Source organism: Myodes glareolus, chromosome 23 (genome assembly GCF_982192425.1).
Source record: "Myodes glareolus chromosome 23, mMyoGla1.1, whole genome shotgun sequence".
NCBI lineage: Eukaryota > Metazoa > Chordata > Mammalia > Rodentia > Cricetidae > Myodes > Myodes glareolus.
The window spans coordinates 20,123,658-20,143,456 of NC_142048.1; the positions used below are offsets into that span (position 1 = coordinate 20,123,658).

The following is a 19,799-nucleotide window of genomic DNA, read 5'->3' on the forward strand; positions in this document are numbered from 1 at the left end:
ATTTTCCTTCTGGCATCATATATTTTGACTGAAGACATTAAGTTATGGCTCTGCAAAGTTATGGTGCTGCCAAATCTTACCTAATGATGTGATAATGTTGATGAAAAAGCAACAAGCTTTTTGTTAAACACTGCAACCAAAATCCAGTCAATGAGTTTACTGAAGTCAAAGGTAAAAGAAGAAAATGAAGTTTGTAGGGTCAATTTAAACCCAAAGCATATACTTTGATAAGTACCTATTTTTTTTCCCCATGGGCAGCCCATATATGGCAGTTTCTGTTGAACTTGTCCATATTGGGTTTCCTGGTCTAAGTTGATGAGGACGACTCACCAGATCTCTTCCTCAGATCTCATTACAGAGGAAGCCACCATGTGGTTGCTGAGAACTGAATTCAGGACCTCTGGAAAAGCAGGCAGTGCTCGTAACTCCTACTTGGTTACAATTAGAAATGTCCAGGACACGGAGCATAGATGGTGCAGTCAGTAAATGCATGATATACAACCATGAGGACCTGAGTTTGAATCTTGGCTCTTGAATCTTAAAATTTTTTTTTAAGTGGTGCATGTCTCTAAACTTAGTCTGGGAAGATGGAGCAGAAAGATTCCTGGGGCTTGCTGCCAGCCTATCTAGTTATATCAGTGACCTCCTGGGTCATCAATACACCTGTATAAAAAAAATAAAGTGGAATGCAATCAAGGAAGTCACTTGACATTTACTTTGAGCTCCACAGATGCATGCGAGGACACACACAGATGCTTACCCGCCACATGTATGTACATGAACACAGCACACACATACACATTAAGCCACATGTATGTGTATACATATGGCTATGTACACACACATACAAAAATTTATAAGGACATAAATAAATAATAGATACATCTCAATTTTTAAAAAGAACTCCACTTATAAGTTGAGTGTACTTGGACAAATTTCTTAGTCTCTCTAATCCTGAATTTTCACCTACATAAAAGAATAACTGTTATCTTGTGGATTTGTAAAGATCTTGGAATATTTGTTCAATATTTTGTTTGGTATCATTTTAAAGCTACTCACCTGACTTTATTGCTTTTAAAAGTACTAAGTAAAAAAAAAATTAAAAAAAGTAAAAAAAAGTAGTAAGTAAATATGATGATACCTACTTATAAAAAAATCTTACTGTTATTTGCATAAGTGGAAGTACCCACTGTTCTGAGCACTTCCTGTGAATTAAGCTTGCCTGGGTAATGTGGACAAATCAGTGACCAGACAAGTTAGATCTGTATCCTAAGGGTGCTCAACTCAGCATCAGCGGCTGAATCCAAACCTGGAACAAGTAACAAATCCAGTTTTCAAATAATCAGTTTTCTCTCAATTTCCTAATTTGTCTTGTCCCTTTCATTAATGTATGGACTGTAAAATCAACAAAAAGTCTAGAGAAGCCTAAAGCCTAAATGATGTCATTAGTACTAGTTTGCTATTCATGTCTTTATATCCTTGTCTTCTTCAGTTGGTGACTAAATAATTCTCGAGCCTCAAATTTTCTTCCAGTTACATTTTGGCTTCACTTTCTCATGTTAACTGCCTCCTGGCATGGCTTCCTCAAATTCCAATTGATGGATCCTTTGGAGAGCTCCCCCTTCTGGCCTTAGTCTATATTAGCAACAGAGGTTGTAAGGAGCTTCTAAACTAAAATAAGTATGTATTGCAGTGAGGTCCACGATGCCAACATCAGATTATTTTTGCAAATGTCAATGGATGGTGATATCAAAAGAGCATGGAGGGTAGTGGTGAGACAAAGGCACTGGGGCCTCACACACTTGTCATGTGGACTTGACAACGTCTAAGGGAGGAGATGAAAGGTGAGTGTGTACCAGTCAAGCCTGACTGAGATTTCACAGTCAGTTAAACTGTCTGCCTTTTGTTATTTTTGACCTGAAAGTCTCTTTTGTTTTATATTCACTCATTTTGTGTGTGTGTGTGTGTGTGTGTGTGTGTGTCTGTGTGGTAGCCCAGGGCAGTAGATATCTGAAGCATGTTTAACAGAGCTAGTTTCGCTAAGGTGGCTTAAGAGTCTATCTGTGGTTTGTCCTGATCAGAACTGAACACTCTCAGAGAGTCAGAATAACCAGGGAATCTAGTCCTATGAGCTTAAATGGTTAGCCAGCTTTGCCGTGACTCTATTTCTTCCTTTGTGATAAAAGAATGCCTGTATTGATGAGTTCTCAAGATAAAGCTAATATTTAAAAGGATTTGGAATGACATCTACCAAATACAAAGTATGATGTATTTTCAATAATAATAAAAAAGAAATAGAAAAAGAAAAGAAGAATACAGGAGAAGTAAAGGGGTTATGGAATCTTCCTCAGTGGATAAAATGAGGCCAGACATGTGGCAGTGGAGTCACTGCATGCATGGAAGACAGAGGCCTTTCATGAAGCTGTGAAGTAAAGCCTGGATTGCATTGGAGACCCCAAGATTTTGACAAAGCCGAGATGTGGGATAACTGTCAAGAGGAGATGCAGAGCAGGTGTGGAGCCCAAAAGAAAGTGATGTATGGTACAATCAACAAAGCTGGAAGAGGCTGGAGTGCTGAACAACACTTTGACATCAAGCACGGAGATGCAGACTGGGAGTTTGTGCTGCCAGGTTTCAGTCTTCCGTGTTCCCGTATTTCCTCACTCTACTTCCTTTCGTCCCTTTCAGAATGTAATGTATGTTCTGTGCCACTGTAGTGTAGGGTTCTAGGAGATGCTGAAGGAAGTTCCCAGACTCAAATAGTATGTAAAAGCTGTAGGGCCTGGTCTCCCCTTACTCTCTGGGGTGCGTCTCGAGGACAGTTCTGGTCAGCCAGCTAAAGCTTCCTGCTAGTTCCTGTGCTCACTCTGCCATAGCCTGGTGATTTAGCTGTAGGGTATTGTTTCATCTTTGGTATGGTAATTTCCCACCTGCCTGGGAGGAGTTCCTACAGAGCACCAGGCTCCCCCCTACCTGGAAAGGAATTCCTTAAGGTGCCAGGTTCCATAGGGTGCCAGGTTCCCCTTGGCTGGGAGGGAATTCCTTTACTGGGGCCAAAGTATATTAGTTTTGCAAAAAGCTGAATAAAGTGGCATTCGGCTGATCTCCTGACGAATGACCATGGTCTCTTGTGTCTTTTGTTCAATCTCCAGGCCTTTGCCCAAACTCGGGTAAGGTACGTTTGCGCACAAACTGTACCGAGAGGGTAACACAGAATCGGGTGTTACAAAAGCAAAGAGCGTTTAGCAACTTATGTGGGGTTATTCACCTGTACAAAATGGCGATGACCCTGAGAGGAGCATGTAGGCTCCTTTTAAGTACAGCTAAGGGGAGTTTCAGGGACAGCTGGGTCATCTTATGTATAATTGGTTGAGCAAGTAGCAGTACACTAGTATACTTGTATAGTATAGTATAGTATAGTATAGTATAGCATAGTATAGCATAGTATTGTATAGTATAATTGGCTGAGGTTTAATCCTATTACTTCTGAACATACTCGTACAAACTTGGGCAAGTCTGGACGTGACTCAGAAAGGGGGTGCTAGACTTGTCCTTGAGCCATTGCGAGGCTGACCTGACTTAGGCCTTGTGTTTGTTTTCCCGCCTCCCTGAATGCAAGGGCATTGCTGATAAACGGCCCATTGTGCCCCCTTTCATGGGAGAGACACCTGATTTTCCCTTCTCAAAGAACTGAAAGTTAAACTCAGTTGCGAGAGTGGGAGACTTTAACCCCTTTGGTAGGTTGTTGACAGGATGTGATCTGCTTTTTGATTTTTGCTTTTACAGGGGAAGGCTGTTACAGTTAAAAGATTACCGTGAGTCTCAGTGGAGACTTTTGACTTTGAAACTGCAAGCAGTCTTGAGACTGTGAAAAACCATGGGGTTTCTGAAGTTACGTACTGCATTATGGTATGGCTACAAGTGTATGGGTGTCAGGAATGAAATGTGGTGATCTAGAGGAGAATAGCCTCCACAGACTCCTCCTCAACCTGCTTGAGAAGCATTAGAGGATTAGGGGTGGGGCCTTTTGGAGAAGGTATGTCACTGCGGAAGGGTTTTGAGGTTTTAAAAGACCATGCCAGGCCCTGTGCATCTCTCTGCCTGCTGCCTATGAATCAGGATGTGACGCTCTCAGCTACTGCTCCAGTGGTACACAGGTCTGGTTCCTGCCACTATATAACACACTAGCCTTCTGAAAGTATAGGCAAGTTTCTAATTAAATGCTTTTTTTTTTTTATAAGAGTTGCCTTGCTTATAGTGTCTCCTCACGACCAAAGAACAGTGAAAATGACAATGGCATACAAGCCAATCAATGAGGAATAAAATGGAGGTCGGAACCTATCTTAGTTAGGGTTTCTATTCTTGTGAAGAGACACCATAACCACAGTAACTTTTAGAAAGAAAAACATTTCATTCGGGCTGGCTCAAAAGTTCGGAGGTTTAGTCCATTGTCATCATGGCAGGAAGCATGGTGGTATGCAGGCAGACATGGTGTTGTATTTATTTTTAATGTTATTTGTGTGTGTGTATCTGAGTGTGTACAAAAGCAACTTGACAGTGAAAACAGTCAAGATATTTGACAGACAGTGTGTGTTTGCTACTCTAAAGGAAATTTACATCGTTGAGCTTTGAGCAACCTACACCAGTACACCAAGGCCAGAAAAGTGCATCAGATTCGGTGAAACTGATGGTAAAGGTGGTTGGAGCTGCCTGGTTGTGGGTGCTGGGAATCACAACCTTCTGCAAGAACACCCAATATTTATAACTACTGAGCCATCTCTCATGCCCCCTTATGTTGTGTTTTAACATTCAGATAATATGTTTTTTACTTTAATTTACTTCTATTTGCTTGTTTATTTTTTTCTGACTTTAGTGTTCTATAAATGTATTCATTTTAAAGTCTTTGGATAAACTTATTCCACAGGTCTGCATATATAATACCATCTAGTTAGCAAAATATTATTAAATTGTACTTTATTGTAACATTTTACTATTAAACTATTGACTGTCTAGTTTTGAAGTTAAATATATGGGCACCTTAATGACAACAACAAGAGACAAAAACATCCATTGACCATCCAGATTCTATGACAGTGGATATGCTGCCATGTTTGGTGTGGTTATAAATCTAGGCAGCAATGCCTACATACTGGGGGATGCAAGACTCGGTGAGCAGCTCAGTTTGACCTTATCTCAGTTTAATAAAACTTGGTTCCTAATCATGGTTATCTAAAAGAGCCACACACAGAGTTAATTTAGCAACTGTGGTTTGTTTTCATAGTTTATAGCCCCAAACTGGACAGTTTTCCAAGTATAAAGCCAAGCAGTTAGGAAACTGGCCACTACACAAGTACAATAAAAATGAAGAGTCACCAAGTGGACTACTGGCCATAAGTGTGAGCATGGAACTAAGTGCTAGTCACTGAAGGGAGATATGTCTACTATGGGTCGGCACTGAGGCTGAACCATTTCATCAGTAAACTAGATCCTACAGGCACTTAGCTGGTTATGAAAACAGACTATAGCTACACATGTATGACCTCCACAAACATCATGCTTTGGAACTGACTGCCTACATAGAAAATAACAGTACATACTTCCACTTACGCAAATTCTATAGGAAGCTAAAATCGGCCACTGTGTTTCGAAGTATATACTCCGGCAGCAGAAGTATTCTTTTGTCTCCTATTTGAGTTGATAACTAGCTTTGAGAGGTATGAGGTATGACAAGGAAAGGCAACCCTCTCCCGTGCCCTGAACCTGATTACACTATAATAATCTGTTAAAATATACGTTGGTTTTTATGAATTTTTGATTTGTTGTTGGATTTCATAATTACTTTAAAAATGGAAATAAATTTAATGTTAGCATACAAGGAGGTAGAAATCAAAATTGAGTTTGCTTGTTGTTATTAATCAAACAACCAAAATCTTCCAGCAAAAATAATTTTTTCAGTTTCCTGTTCTGCTCAGCCTCAGTGAGAGACACTCTTAAGAACTGATTACAGTTGAAGTCTCATTGAGATTGTAATTCTCACTCACTCGAGGCATCAAATGCATCTCAAAGTGTGTTTTCATTTGAATAACTATAATTTGAGAGCATCAAGAGTTCGGCTTCAGGAGCCGGACAGATGGCTCATTAGTTAAAAGCACTCATTGCTCTTACAGAGAACCCAGGCTGGGTTCTGGGATGCACGTGATAGCTCAGGACCACTGTGACTCTCGTTTGAGGGGATCTGACTTCCGTGGAGACTAGGCAATCACACAATGCACACACACACATACACACATGCAGACACATACAGATACACAGAAAATAAATCTTGTCTAAAACATCAAATTTCAGTCCCATGTCCTTGGTATTTTTCACTTACCGAAAAGTCCAAAAACAATCTCCTCTTTGAGAGAACAGTGCTGTGGTAGAGATTTTATAACAAATATTCTAATGCATTTGAGACACTTCTAGGTCTTACTTGGAGTTCTTTCCTTTCCATTCAGCTCAGCATCATCATTTCTAGTTCCCCTCTCCTCGGCCTCTTGGTTTTTTGTTTGTTTGTTTGGTTGGTTGGTTTCTCTGTAGTTTTGGATCCTGTCCTGGAACTAGCTATTGTAGGACCAGGCTGGCCTTGAACTCACAGAGATCTGCCTGTCTCTGCCTCCCGAATGTTGGTGTGTCACCACCTCCTTGCTCAGCCTCCTGTTCCTATTGCAGCTTTGTGTGTGAACTCCACAATCTGACAGAAATTGGAGTTCTGCTTATCAGTTAACGAGGTAGCAACAAATAAAGTTTCACAAACCGACTCCAACAAACTCAGGAACCGACGGTTGCACTAGCAACCTGGCTATGATGTTGGTGATCATTCTGACATTTTTAAGACTATTGATTCTTTGACTATTTTTATATTTGACTCTTTGAAAAAGTTAGACAAATTCAGAGTTTTTGTTTGCGAGTACAGCCTCAACTTGTATTCTGCATTAACATCTAAAAGAACAGACGAATGAAGTGATTGAAAATATTAAATGGGCATTTATAAGACTGACTTACAGGATGTGGTCCAGATAGTTCCAAAATGGCCATCTCACACTGAAAAAACTGAGAACCATTCAGAGGCTAGATGTCTTAGGAGTCGCAATCTGCCACTGATATCCTGGAGGATTCCTAGAGGTCACTTCCTTTTGGTCTCTTTGGAATTAAAAAGAAGTGGTTCTAATACCTGTGAAGAGAAGAAGTGCTAAGAAATGGATGAACTTTCAGGGAAAGTGAGGGCAACAGGCGAAAAGCAGTATTTTCTTCTTTCATGTCATTTATTTTTCTTGATTACCACAGAAAGGACCACCTAGATTTAGGCTGGACCTTTCAGGTTCAAATGATCTGATGGCAAAAGTTCCTCACAAGAATGACCAATGGCTTGGGTTTTAGTTGATTTAAGATGTAGTCAAACTTACAATAAAGATTAGATCTCATATACTTAACTGTAGAATTTGGGTAGTTTTGATTTTAAGTTTAGAATCTTAGTAGTGTTTGCTAGTAGTATCAGCTCTTGGCTGTCGTGCATTGGAAAAGTAACTGTGATATTCTCCTAATATCTGCGCTTCCAATACATGCTGCTCCAATTCCTGTCCAAATAGTAACATCTGTTGATATCCATAGCTAAGAAAATGCATTCAGAGGTCGATCAGCAAGAGCCTGTGTCCCAACACACTCTTGTTGATGACCTTTTCTCTTTCTCTAGGAAGATGGTGCCCAAGGGCTGTTTGCTGAGAGCACCTCACATGAGCCATTCTAGCCTCATGAAGACCAGCCACTAACCTGTGGACACAACAGAAGGACCATTGGTGACTTATACCAACTTAAATTAGTTCAGAGCAATTTAAAACCAACTGGACCGTGGTGAAGAGCTGACAAGCATAATTAAATGTTTTCACAGACCGTTAAGCAGAGTGGCAGTATGATTTTGGTGGATATTTATCTTTTCTGCCTTTAGGAGCTCCCATCATTAAAATAATTAGAATGCTACCAAACTGTTAAAATATCATTTTATTAATAAAGGATTTGAATTGTAGAGAAGATAATCCATTGTAAAAGAAGTGGAAAAATAAAGGGGAAAAAATTCCAGGGCTATTATGTAAATTCAAACAGATTCTTCTGCTACTGAGGATTCCAGCAGGAAACTCTATTTATAAAATGTCTTTTGTCAAAGAAAGTAAAAGGACTGCATTTAAAATCATGTGAATAGAGAGATCAACTCCAGAAACAAAACCAAGCATGAACTCTAGATTCTGAGCCAGCAGAACTGCTCCTACACATGCCCCATTCAAAGCTCCTGTTCTGACTGTTTTTTCTTGGACTATTTAAAGACCTAAAAAAAACAAAATATTTTAAAAACAAAATATCATGCTCTGATTGCATTGGTATAAAAACAAATACAAGCAGGGTTACATGTATTTCTTCTTTGTATTCTTCAATAATTAAATAAATGAAGACATTTCTGTGCATTCCAAACTATTCTCCAGACTTAGTCTCTACGCCTACTATGGCTATGGACTAAGTCAGCTCTGGTAGAGGTTCTACATGCTCTCTCCATACAAGAAAGTCTGAGGCCCGAGCTCAGTCTTGGGACATTCCTACTAGGTTAAATACTTGATCATTTATTTCTCAATGATCTTGGCCAATGCAACAAAATAATGAAGTCTTGAAGGAAGCCAATTATCAACATCTTCATCCTTCCACAGAAAGAAGAAAAACTGAAAATGAGAATCAAAATTTCACCCTTTGTTACCAATAATATCGGCCCTTGTGGTGTTCTGAATGAAAATGGCCCCCATAGGCTCACAGGGAGTGGCACTTTTGGGAGGTCTGACCTTTCTGGAGTAGGTAAGGCCACTGGGGGTGTCAGAAACCCAAGCTAGGTCCAGTGGCACTCTCTTCCTGCTGCCTACCAATCTGAATATAGAGCTCTCAGCTACCTCACCAGCACCATGACTACCGTGCGCCATCATGCTTCCCACCATGACGACAATGAACTAAACCTCTGAACTATAAGCCAGCCCCAATTAAATGTTGTCCTTTATAAGAGTTGCAGTGTTTCCTGTAGTTTCATGTAGTTTTGCTCCACCTCACCACATATATGACTTCTAATTTTAAGACTGCAACCTTTCTCAATATTCATACCTGCTTTCATAATTTAGACTGCAGCATCGATTTTGATAACTTTACTCGATTATAACCTCCAATGGGGTAGAAAGTGATCAATACACATTTCTGTGCCACTTGAGCAAGGCATTTATTAGAATTTTGCTTTATTGAATAAAGTGTGGCTACCTGGGAGAGTAAAAAATTCAAGGTTTTGATATACTAAACACCTTTCAGACTCTAGTTACTAAATATTTCATTTCTTGGCCCTATTCTGTTTGAGGCGGGGCTTATTCGTGTGGCATTCTCCATGCAGAGCCTAGAACTGTTTCTGTCACGTGCTAGGCAATTCTTAAAAATCCTGCCCGTGTGTTGCATGAAACTGACTAAAAGGAGTTCAATTAATATCAGTTTCTCATTGACACCTTTCATGGTCTACATGTTCTTTACCTATTTTGTTTAAAAGAAAAATATCTGAAATTGTGGTATGAACACACATAACATTCTCCGTTGAAAGCAAAGCAAGAGGAATTACACTAAGGCTGGGTGGCCAACAGCTAAGACCCACCAAGGCTGCTGCTCCTTATTGCTTTTTAGGGGCTTGAGTTGTCAGAAGCCACACCTCTATGTGCCTCCACATTGAACGACTTAATATTTTCTCCTTTACATTTTTACAGCTTTGATAGATAGGAACTAGGACCATGCGTTTTGAAAGTGAATGTTACATATAAAGTTAAGGAGGGGCAGTTCCCCAAAACACATCTGAAGGCCCACTGGTAAATGGGTGCACTCTACAGATTCAGGAACCAAGGCTGTGAGCCCGGGAGGAGGCGGGACTCCTGTGGCCAAAGCCAACCGCAGTGCTTACCGCTGATTGGCGGACTGACTGAGAGCCCCGCCCTCCAGCGCGTGCACGGCCGCGCGGTGGGTGTGTCCCAGCGGGAGGGAGCGTGCGCGCTCCCGGAAGGTGCCGAGCACCGGAAAGGGGGCGGGGCGGGGCGGCGCGCGCTCCCGGAAGGTGCGCACCGGGTGCGCGGGTGGGAGGGGACTGGTCGGCAGCGGGGCCGCGGGGAAGCGGAGCCTGGGGACGGGTGTGTCGGCGACAGGGCTCCTGAGGGAAGGGCGTCACGATGAACACCGTCCTGTCGCGCGCGAACTCGCTCTTCGCCTTCTCGCTGAGCGTGATGGCGGCGCTCACCTTCGGCTGCTTCATCACCACCGCCTTCAAAGACCGGAGCGTCCCGGTGCGGCTGCACGTCTCGCGGATCATGCTGTGAGTGCGGCCGGGCGGGGCTGCCGGGGAGTGGGCTGGGGTGTGTGCGCGGGCCCGGACCTGTCCCCCGCCTTACCCGCGGGCTCCACCGTGGGGGACACGTGGCCCTGTGGCCTTGGGACCCCCAGCCCTGCGCGGTCAGCTCCCGAGTGGCCTGGATCGGCGTTCCCCTTCCTTCCTGTTCTTCACGTCCCTCACCCACGCTGACCAATGAGCGAGCAACACACCAGCACACCCACACCCGCGCTTCCGCCTGGCGCGTTCCCGCCTGCGAGCACGCGTGGGGTCGCCGGTGTCATCCCTTGCCAGCCCGAGGCTGAGGCGGCGTAGTGGGTGGCTCTAGTGTCACGGCCCTCCAGGCCCTCCACAGTTGGTTCTTTTAGACAGTCCCTTTTGGGCACCTTCCACCTTCTGGACACACCGCCACTGCCTTGAAGTGTGGATGTGAATCGAGACACACAGTGCACCGTGCTTTCTTGTTATTTTTATTGTCATTCTTTTAGCCACCAAACTGGATAAATGTTTGGAGACACTAAAAATAGAATGTCAGAGTGACTGCCCTCCCCGTGCTGCCTGTTTTATTTATAGCATCCCCCTCTTTTTTTTTTTCCTTTCACTTCTGTAATTAATAAGTGTTTTTAATTCTTGTTTGCTCTTTGCGGTCTTCTATAATCTGTCCTTCCCTTAGTTTATTTATTTTTTATTTTTGGTCAGCATCACAAGTGTCCCCTCCCTTTGATTACTGCAGCCGCTGCTTCTGATTTCTAATTTAGCCTATATTGATTTTTATTCAATACTGTTGATTAAATAAGTGTGGCTTAGATACCAGCGCCACCGTTACTTTCAGTTCTGCGAGGGCATAGATGAACTTGAAACGCGTTCAGCGTTGATGTGATCGTCATGAAATAGGCTTCTTGCTCTCCTGCGTGTTAATTTTTGTTGCTAGCGAAGAAAGTAACTGGCAGGATTGTTGTACAGATTTTGGATTTAGGATAGTTGTGGGGAGTACGAGGTGGCTCTGCCATATGCTGGGCTCTCCTGAACAGGTGCTGGTTTCCAGGTCACCTTGTGGCCACTCACAGCCCTCAAATTCACTCTTCTTACCTGCTCTCCATGCAGTATTTAAGTTTTCCTTGTATGTTTTATTTTCTGCTGGGTTTTCTCAAAAGTTCCCTTCAGGCAAATGAAAATAGCTGAGAACCTTCTTTTATATTGAATTATAATACTTAATTACTTTTACACTTACAGTTTCTCTTTTACGCATTTCTTTGTGAGGTTAATATTTTCCTGATGCACACTGCTAACCCTTGCGAGTTTGACTTGTGTAAATTTTGTGTGATGCCCTGAGAGATGGTGAAACCTTTGTCTTTACTTCTAGAAAAAATGTAGAAGACTTCACTGGCCCTCGAGAAAGAAGCGACCTGGGATTCATCACGTTTGATATAACTGCTGATATCCTTCACCGAAAATGTTCGGTTGCTTTTTTTGTAGGTTTAAAATGAGGTGCAGGTGTAGGCGTTTGAGGAAGTGTGACTATGAATATTGACCCCACCAGAGCTCGGTACTTTCATCAGTAAAATAGAGTTGCTATTTCCTTGTTCACACTTCATGAAAAGTTAATAGTGTGAATATTTCTTAATTTTTCATGTAAACATTAATTTGAACCTAGGAAAGAAAAGATAAAAGATCATTTTGGTTAAAGAAGAAAAAATTCACCAGAGCTCATTCTGCCTAGATATAGTCCATTTTCAGCCCCAATTAATTCCCTGTCTTTTATTATAGAAAACAAAAAACCAGTAAGATGCTAGGCAGTGGTGGCACACACCTTTAATCCTAGCACTTGGGAGGGAGAGGCTGGCAGATCTTGAGTTTGAGGCCATCCAGGTCTACAGAATGAGTTCCAGGACAGCCAGGGCTGATAGAGAAGCCCCATCTCAAAAACCGAACAACAACAACAAAACCAAACTCCGTATGTTCATGAAGTGAGTGAGCCAGGATGAGCTGTTTCTCCTTTATCCGGAGCTTCTGTCTTCAGCAGCTCATCATCTTGGTAACTTTAGGGCCACAGGTTAGAATCCTGGCAGTGTATTATTATTATTATTATTATTATCATCATCATTATTATTATGTTATGGAGATCGGTTGTAGTAAGCATCTGACTGTAACATGTGTTTGACAGGTTTACCTGCTGTTCATCCTGAAACCATTTACAGTTTATAATGAAACAAATTATTGGATTTAATTATAGAATAGGAGTTAGTTTTCAATGTACCCAATTTTTTTGGAAACAGAGATGTCATCAGAAAAATCTCAGGATAAGCTTTATGTTTAAATTTTTATTCTACTTTTAAAATTCATATAGGAAGGAGTTTATACATAGGTAAAAAGAGTAATTCGTAATCTAGAAATTGCAGTAAGCCTCTGGGGATGTAAGTCATTTGGTAGAGGGCTTGCCCAGCACTGCATAAACTGGGTTGGTGGGGCATGCCTATAAGCCCAGCACCACAGAGGGAGGGGCAGGGTTGAGGATCAGAAATTCAAGGGAATTCTTGACTACTGTTTTTATACATCATCAATCTTACAGTTTGTTCAGATTTTCGTAATGTGCTCCTGATTCTTGAAAATGGGTTTTTTCTTTTGTATGGGACTGCTGCAGGCCCCTCAATTCTGAACAATAGCTTATGGTGGGTGTGCCTTAAAACTAGATTATAATAAGCCTATTACTACCAATATGTATATACACAAATAAAATTAGTAATTTGCATATAATACTTAATAAAATCCCTGTGTTAGCTCATTTCTCAGTTGTGGCACAGTATTGTAGTTCATATAGTGAGTATCCCCCACTGTAGTGAGCACCCCTCTTCAAGATGATCAGGGCCATGTAGTGTTTCTCCGCTCCTACCACAGAACCCCACACACTGAGGCATCATGGTTTTTACTGACCTATAACCAAATTGGCTTGTATAGAATGCTGGACTTGGTTAATTGCCTGAGCCCTGTGCATATGTGCATGTTGTTTCTTTGGGTAGTGACGACTGGATCCGCTTTAGACAGAATTAAAGCTTCAGATTCTTATGTTTATTTTTTTTAATAAATACGTCAGCTAGTTACATTTACAGGGAGAATGGTAACCTGTCCTGACGCACAGCCCTTTCAAATGTGCTAGATCTTACCATATATTATCCTGTATTTTGATCTTAAAATGGTGATTTGGTATATTTCTGGATTGCCTATTGTATTTTGTTTTAATGTTCATGTTGCTATGGATGTTTTAAGACTGAGATTTCTTTGAAAGTTGTGTGCTGCTTTGCAATCCTTAGAGTCCTTAATTTGTTTACATCTAGAGAATATATTTGATTGGAATGTTAAGCAGTTATTTCTTTATTTGTCAGCAGAGTATTCAACAAAAAATAATGTAAGTATTTATCTAAGTATATTGTAATAATTTCTTTTTAAATATTATTTCTTGCAAAAGAATATAATTGTAAAAATAACCTGTTAGAAAGTAGTTCATTCCTACCTTAAGGATTCAGGGATTGGACCCACTGAGTCTGTTTACTGGCCCAAGAATATCAATTTTTATATATTCAAAATATCTGACCTGCATACTTATTTAAAAAGCAACAACAACAGAACAAATCAGTCTTACGGAGAGATGACTCTGGTAAGAAAGCTTTCTCCCCTGCAGTAGTCTGTGGATACTGTGTGTGTGTGCCTCGTAGCTCTCTAGCATTATAGGGTCTAGAAAGATATATATGTATTACAGCAGAGATTGTTTGACTGCCTTAGCTTCTCTTATAGAACCACTGCTGAAAGTATGGAGTGGTTTAGCACATCAAACTGAGATGCGTAAACAGAACATCACGTCTATGTTGTTTTTGCCAAAGCAGTTTTGTATTTCTCATTAGTGTAGGTAGGTAATTTGTAATTATTTATTATTTTTTGACCTGTATTATTTATTGTTGTGATTGTTATTGTTACTATTATATTTACTGTATTGGCAGCATGTTAAACAACTTTATGTAGTAAATTTTGGCACTACAGATAATTACTTGGTGTATATGTCTTATTCTGGGTATTTCATTGGGCATTGAGAATATTGGAGTGAGTGAACTTTAAATCAACAAAATATACTTTAAAGATAGCAGAAAATATTGTCCTTTAAAATAAGAGTTCTGCATTTCAAAAATAAAAAAAAAACCTGTTCTTCAAAATAAGAGTAACTACCGTACATAAACACTATTTATTGGGTATCAAAAAATTACAAGGATCAATGTTACTCTTATCGTAAGCATATGTAAACTGTTTTTGTAATTGTGATTTACCTCAGTAAGTCCAGCAAGCTAACACTAATTTGGAATTAAATTACTGCGTTGGTGAGCAATGAATATATTTCCATTGATTTGTCAAGCTCTTTGCTTATTTACATTTTGAATATGAAGTGATAATGTTTCTGCTGAGTTATCTAAGTGACTTTGAATTTGCTGTAGGCTCTGAACCAAGTCGTCCTTTGGGACAAGATCGTTTTGAGAGGTGATAACCCGAAGCTGCTTTTGAAAGACATGAAGACTAAGTATTTTTTCTTCGATGATGGAAATGGCCTCAAGTGAGTGAATCTATGTTATTTTTAACATTTTTAAGTAAGGTTGGTGAGAGGAAGATGAACTGAATTTTTGTTTTAAAGAAAAGGTATTATACCCGGGGAAGTAGCTCAGTGGTAGGACACTTGCTTGGCATGCACAGGATCTGGTTCCACTGTGAAGACAGGAAAGAAGGGAAGAAGATAAGGTTAGGGATGGGGGACTAGTGAGAGAAGTGCTGATGTGTTCTGAACTTGGCTGAAAGACCAAGGAAAGATACAAATTGGTGTCTCTTCTAGCAATCATTTCTCTACTAATGCTAAATGCACTAGTCACAATAAAAGTCCATAGTTGTTAAGAGTTTACTTGTTATAGCTGTGATAAAACACTATGGACAGATCAACTTGGAGGAAAAAGGATTCACTTGGCTTACATGTTATAGTTCATCATCAGGGGAAGCCAAGGCAAGAACTGTTGCAGAGACCGTGGAGGAATGTTACCTATTAGTTTCCTCAGTTTGCTTGCTTATACACCCCAGGACTACCTGGATGGTACCCAGGGATGGTACCACCTACAGTGGTGGGCTTAACCCTTTCACATCAGTCATGAAATGTCACACAAGCCTGCCAGTCTGATGGGGTTCCTCAATTGAGCTTCCTTCTTCTGAGATGACTATATCGTGTGGCATGTTGACAGAAAGCTAACCCATGCAGTAGCTTTCCTGTTGGGTGAGTAGGACACAGGCTCTCTCATGAGTGAAAGGATCACACTGAGAAGTTAAAGGTCTTCTTTCTAACTCAAGTTGGGGCAGCCTGCGTGAGGAATAATGTGCGAGATCTAGAGCAGGTACCTAGGTTTCTAGTTTTCTTCTCTGAATTTTTTTTTTTTTCAAAGTTCAGTATACTCTTCACAAAAAGGAAATCAAATGATTGATGGTCAAAATCTCAGGTCGTTTTGACCTTTCTATGGTTTATAAGAAATGGTATAGGAAAGAGCTATTTTGACCTAACCACATTTTTGGACTTATTAAAGAAAGAATTTTGAACATGGTAGATTTTGATCTCCTAGAGTTTGTGCCTCTAAAGAATAGCAAAATTAGATTTCAAATTATTACCTTCTGATTTCTAGCATGAGTCTTATTTTTTTCTTCATTGTGTTTTATTCAAGTAAGATTTTTGTTGCTAATTAATTGCAGCTGTGAGTTTAGGTTGGTCATTTAGGTTACTTATGGATTTAATGCTGGTGTCTTTTAGTGCTGTCTGTAGATTTCAAATAGGATGAAGAAATTGTTTTGTTTTGTCTATTAGAAAGAGCTAGTCATAAATTATGTAGTCCCGTAGTACTTGATTGAAAGTATTCTTATTAAATGACATGTTCTGCTAACCTTTGTTTATTGCGTCTTTTTTGTAGGGGAAACAGGAATGTTACCTTGACGCTATCTTGGAATGTTGTACCAAATGCTGGGATTCTACCTCTTGTGACAGGATCAGGACATGTATCTGTCCCATTTCCAGATACCTATGAAATAACGAAAAGTTACTAAATTATTGTGAATTTGAAACATATTTTTATACGTGATAAATTACATCTCATATCTTTTCTGTATCTTCATTTGTTTTGGTTATAGTTTTCTTTTTCTTTCTGTTTTGGGGTAAGAAAGACTAACATCAAAAGACAGAGTTGAAGTGAAAGGTTCTGGGTTGCTTAAGCTTAGCTTTGCTGACAAAGTGAAGACCGCCAGAGAGGAGTCGTGTAACAATGGGGCGGCTGCAGAGGAAGACCGTGTAAGCAGGGTTTGAATATTTCTTTTATTTGCATTGTCTTATGTAATATAAAATGAGCATAAAGGGCTGTTAAACTCCCAGGTATCTACAGAGTCAGAAGATTTCTTAATTATTTGTTTTGTGTTCCTGCAAGTTGACAAAGATTGTGACTTACACCTGAACACTCTCTTTTATCTTTTAGCATATGTTAGATTATTGGGAACATTAATGTGTCTCTTTGAAGTCTGGTTTACAAAAGAGCACAGTGGTAAAATTATATTCCATTTGTTTTAGAAATACCCATAATGCTTGTCTTCCTTAGGTTACTAGCAGCTTTCTTCAAACGAAGACCAAGAACCTCTTTGTATGCTGTAAAATCTTGCAAGCACATTTTAAAGGCTCAACTCCACTATATGTGTGTCTTTTAGTGTTTCTAGAATGTTCTTTGTATATCTTTATAAATTTTAAGCTTTGCTATTGAAAGTTGAAAATGTTTGCATGGTTTGCCTCCTGAACTGGATTTGTTCCACTGAACATGCTGCTGTACTAGGCTCCATATTTTAACAGTTGGAATAGTAAGAATGCTTATGTGCTTTCCCATCTACAGAATTCTCTCGTGTTTGAACGTTGTCTTGAGTAGTCCTAATGAGTGGACTGTGCAAATGTTAGCTCTTTGCAGGGGAAGAAACGGAAACTCAGAAATTTACTGACTTGCACCCAAATTGAATAACAAGCAGTGGAGTTCTCTTATACCTCAGTTTACACAGTAATCCCATTCACCTAATTTTATTATAGTTTTTGTTACTTTCCATTCCTTCTAGAAGTGATGGAGTGTGAAACTAGTTTTCCAGTATCCAGCAACACACACAGATACTTTTATCTGTTGATTTCATTTTTACACACAGTGATATTTTTGTCTGTGACTATTCATTTTTATCCAAATTAAAACTAGGTTTGTAAAATAATTTAGAGATTAAATACATTATATATAACTAACTATATAATTATATTTGACATGAAATATTTTTTTGCAACAATCAGCACCTTCAGTTACCAGCTGCAGATTGGCTACTCTTAATCCAAGAACAGACACTATAGGTACATCCAAGCAGTAACCCAAAACGGGCTGTTTTCTAGCACTAGCATAAATTGGTTAGTGTTTATTCTAATTACCTCATTTGAAGTGTATCATTGCTTGGTGATACTCGTTTTAGCAGCTCTTGTGTGTGGTGGTACAGTTCTTACAAACGCATGTGCATGAGGTTTTCAAAAGGTCAAAGGTATAGCCTGAATTTGGCACTAGCAGTTTCATTAAACGTTTCAGGCTGTCAGTTCCCTTGTCTATAAAAATGATTCTTTACTACGATACACATCTGAAGTGTTTGCTGTTCAGCCATTAATGAACAGGAAATCACGTTAGTCATCTGAAGGCAGGGAGGTGATGGAAAGATTATCACATAGTTGATAGTGGTCTGAGCTTCTGTTCCATTTTAGACCTTTAAAGCTGAGCTTTATACAATGAACATAAACTCGCTGTGTAAAATCTGCTCGTGTCAAAGCTTAGAATATGTGGGTGTGTCCTAAGTAAGGAAGCCGTGAACAAGCCTGTAGATTAAAGGCAGACCTCTGTTCCACTAGTCGTTCACTACGTTTTGTGCTGAGTGGATCTATTAGTCCAGCACAGACAAACTGGAACTGAAGATTTCTAAAACTACCATTCATTTGAACAGCCCAGTTTTAGGAGTTTGGTAAGGAAAGCGGGGAAAGCCCAGCTTGTACAGCGTGCCAGCGGAGCTGCCCAGGATATTGCTGACCCAGCGCACCTCTAGCCCAGTTTCTCAGGAACTCAGTTTTGTGTTGCACAGCTTTATTAGTTTGCACAGTCCCGAACTTACAAAGTGTGTGTGTTTGATGAGCATCTCTAGTCTCTATTTCAGAGAAGTCTCATCAGGTCTCCTAGAGACTTGGTGCTTCAGATTTTAACAAGCCAAGGTAATCTATGGGTAGAGTCTGAGCCCATTGCTGATTCTTGGAAAAGAGGATAATTGCAGGATACTTAGTAGGGTGGTTGTGGTTAGAAATGAATAAAATGTAGCACTCAGCATCTCCCCTTCAGGCTCCCCTAGAAACAGCTTCATCTGTGCTGTAGGACCATGCATTGCATTTGCTGTCCATATGCCGAAAGGAAAATAGCAACACCAGAAACTGTTAAGAATGTAATAGGAAAATTGGTTTGAATGTCTTTTCTGGTAGTTCTTACAGTTCTTCAATGGTCTGGCTAGTCAGGTCTTCGTGTGAGGAAATGGACTTTAAGTATCTAAAGCTTTGGATGGGGGCTGGTACAGGTTAGTGGAGGTTTTGCTTTGTTATACTTTGAATTAACATGTTACAGGTCTACAGAGGAGACCTTGTAGCTGTGACCTTTGATTGTAAGCAAACATCTGTGTATTTCAAAAGTTTCTCTCGCTTTCAGTAGCAGGCCTGTGTACTTTACCATGAGACCGCCAATGGTTCAAAGATATATGTTTCAAAAAAAGTTATTCCATAGTTTTTATGCAATTTGGGAAATTGTTTACTTAAAAAATAAATTCACAAGAAAATATTCCATAAAAATGCTGAATATATATGTGAAGATTTTCTTAATTACAATAAATATTCAACATTTTTTAATAAAATGAGTTCTTTTCTGGGTAAAAGTATGTATTTTAAAGATGTCCATATATGTGTATTTTTGGGAAGCTGCTAAACTGAAAGAAAACCCAGTTGTAGTGAACATCAGGTTTTAGGAAGGAGTGCACAGCTGGGCTTTGGAGGCTCGTTACACGCAGGATGTGCTGGGGGCTGTGTGCCTCTGTACTAAACTGTAAGTCCTTTGAGCACATGCTGTCAGATCTCCCCTTGTATCCTGCCCAGCACCCAGCACAGTGTCTGGCAAATGATAGGCAGCGCCCAATCAATATTGGTGGTGCCGTGCTTGTGTCCGATGTGACCCGGCCTTGGGAACTGCCTGTTCACCGTCCCCTTTCGGAATGCTGCTGTTTTGATTCT

The 19,799-nt window shown here is 40.1% G+C and overlaps 2 protein-coding genes across 3 annotated transcripts in view; one reads left to right on the top strand and one right to left on the bottom strand.

Annotated features, from left to right (window-relative positions):
* Asb5 (ankyrin repeat and SOCS box containing 5) overlaps nucleotides 1-7,186 on the bottom strand; it is a 56,044-nt gene extending 48,858 nt beyond the window's left edge. Inside the window, exon 1 of one of the 2 annotated variants that reach the window (XM_087900952.1) lies at nucleotides 7,045-7,186. In XM_087900952.1, the coding sequence (XP_087757078.1) occupies nucleotides 7,045-7,103 (59 nt within the window). In that variant the 5' untranslated portion in view covers nucleotides 7,104-7,186. The remainder of the gene's footprint in view (nucleotides 1-7,044) is intronic. The other variant, XM_048455772.3, reaches the window with a different exon arrangement.
* Nucleotides 7,187-10,173: 2,987 nt separating this feature from the next.
* On the top strand, nucleotides 10,174-19,426 carry Spcs3 (signal peptidase complex subunit 3). The gene is made up of 5 exons (XM_087901121.1): nucleotides 10,174-10,405; nucleotides 11,784-11,857; nucleotides 13,747-13,823; nucleotides 14,899-15,014; nucleotides 16,399-19,426. Exons 1-5 carry the CDS (start codon nucleotides 10,263-10,265, stop codon nucleotides 16,529-16,531), a joined length of 543 nt encoding a protein of 180 aa, XP_087757247.1. The 5' UTR covers nucleotides 10,174-10,262; the 3' UTR covers nucleotides 16,532-19,426.
* The last annotated feature ends 373 nt before the right edge of the window (nucleotides 19,427-19,799 follow it).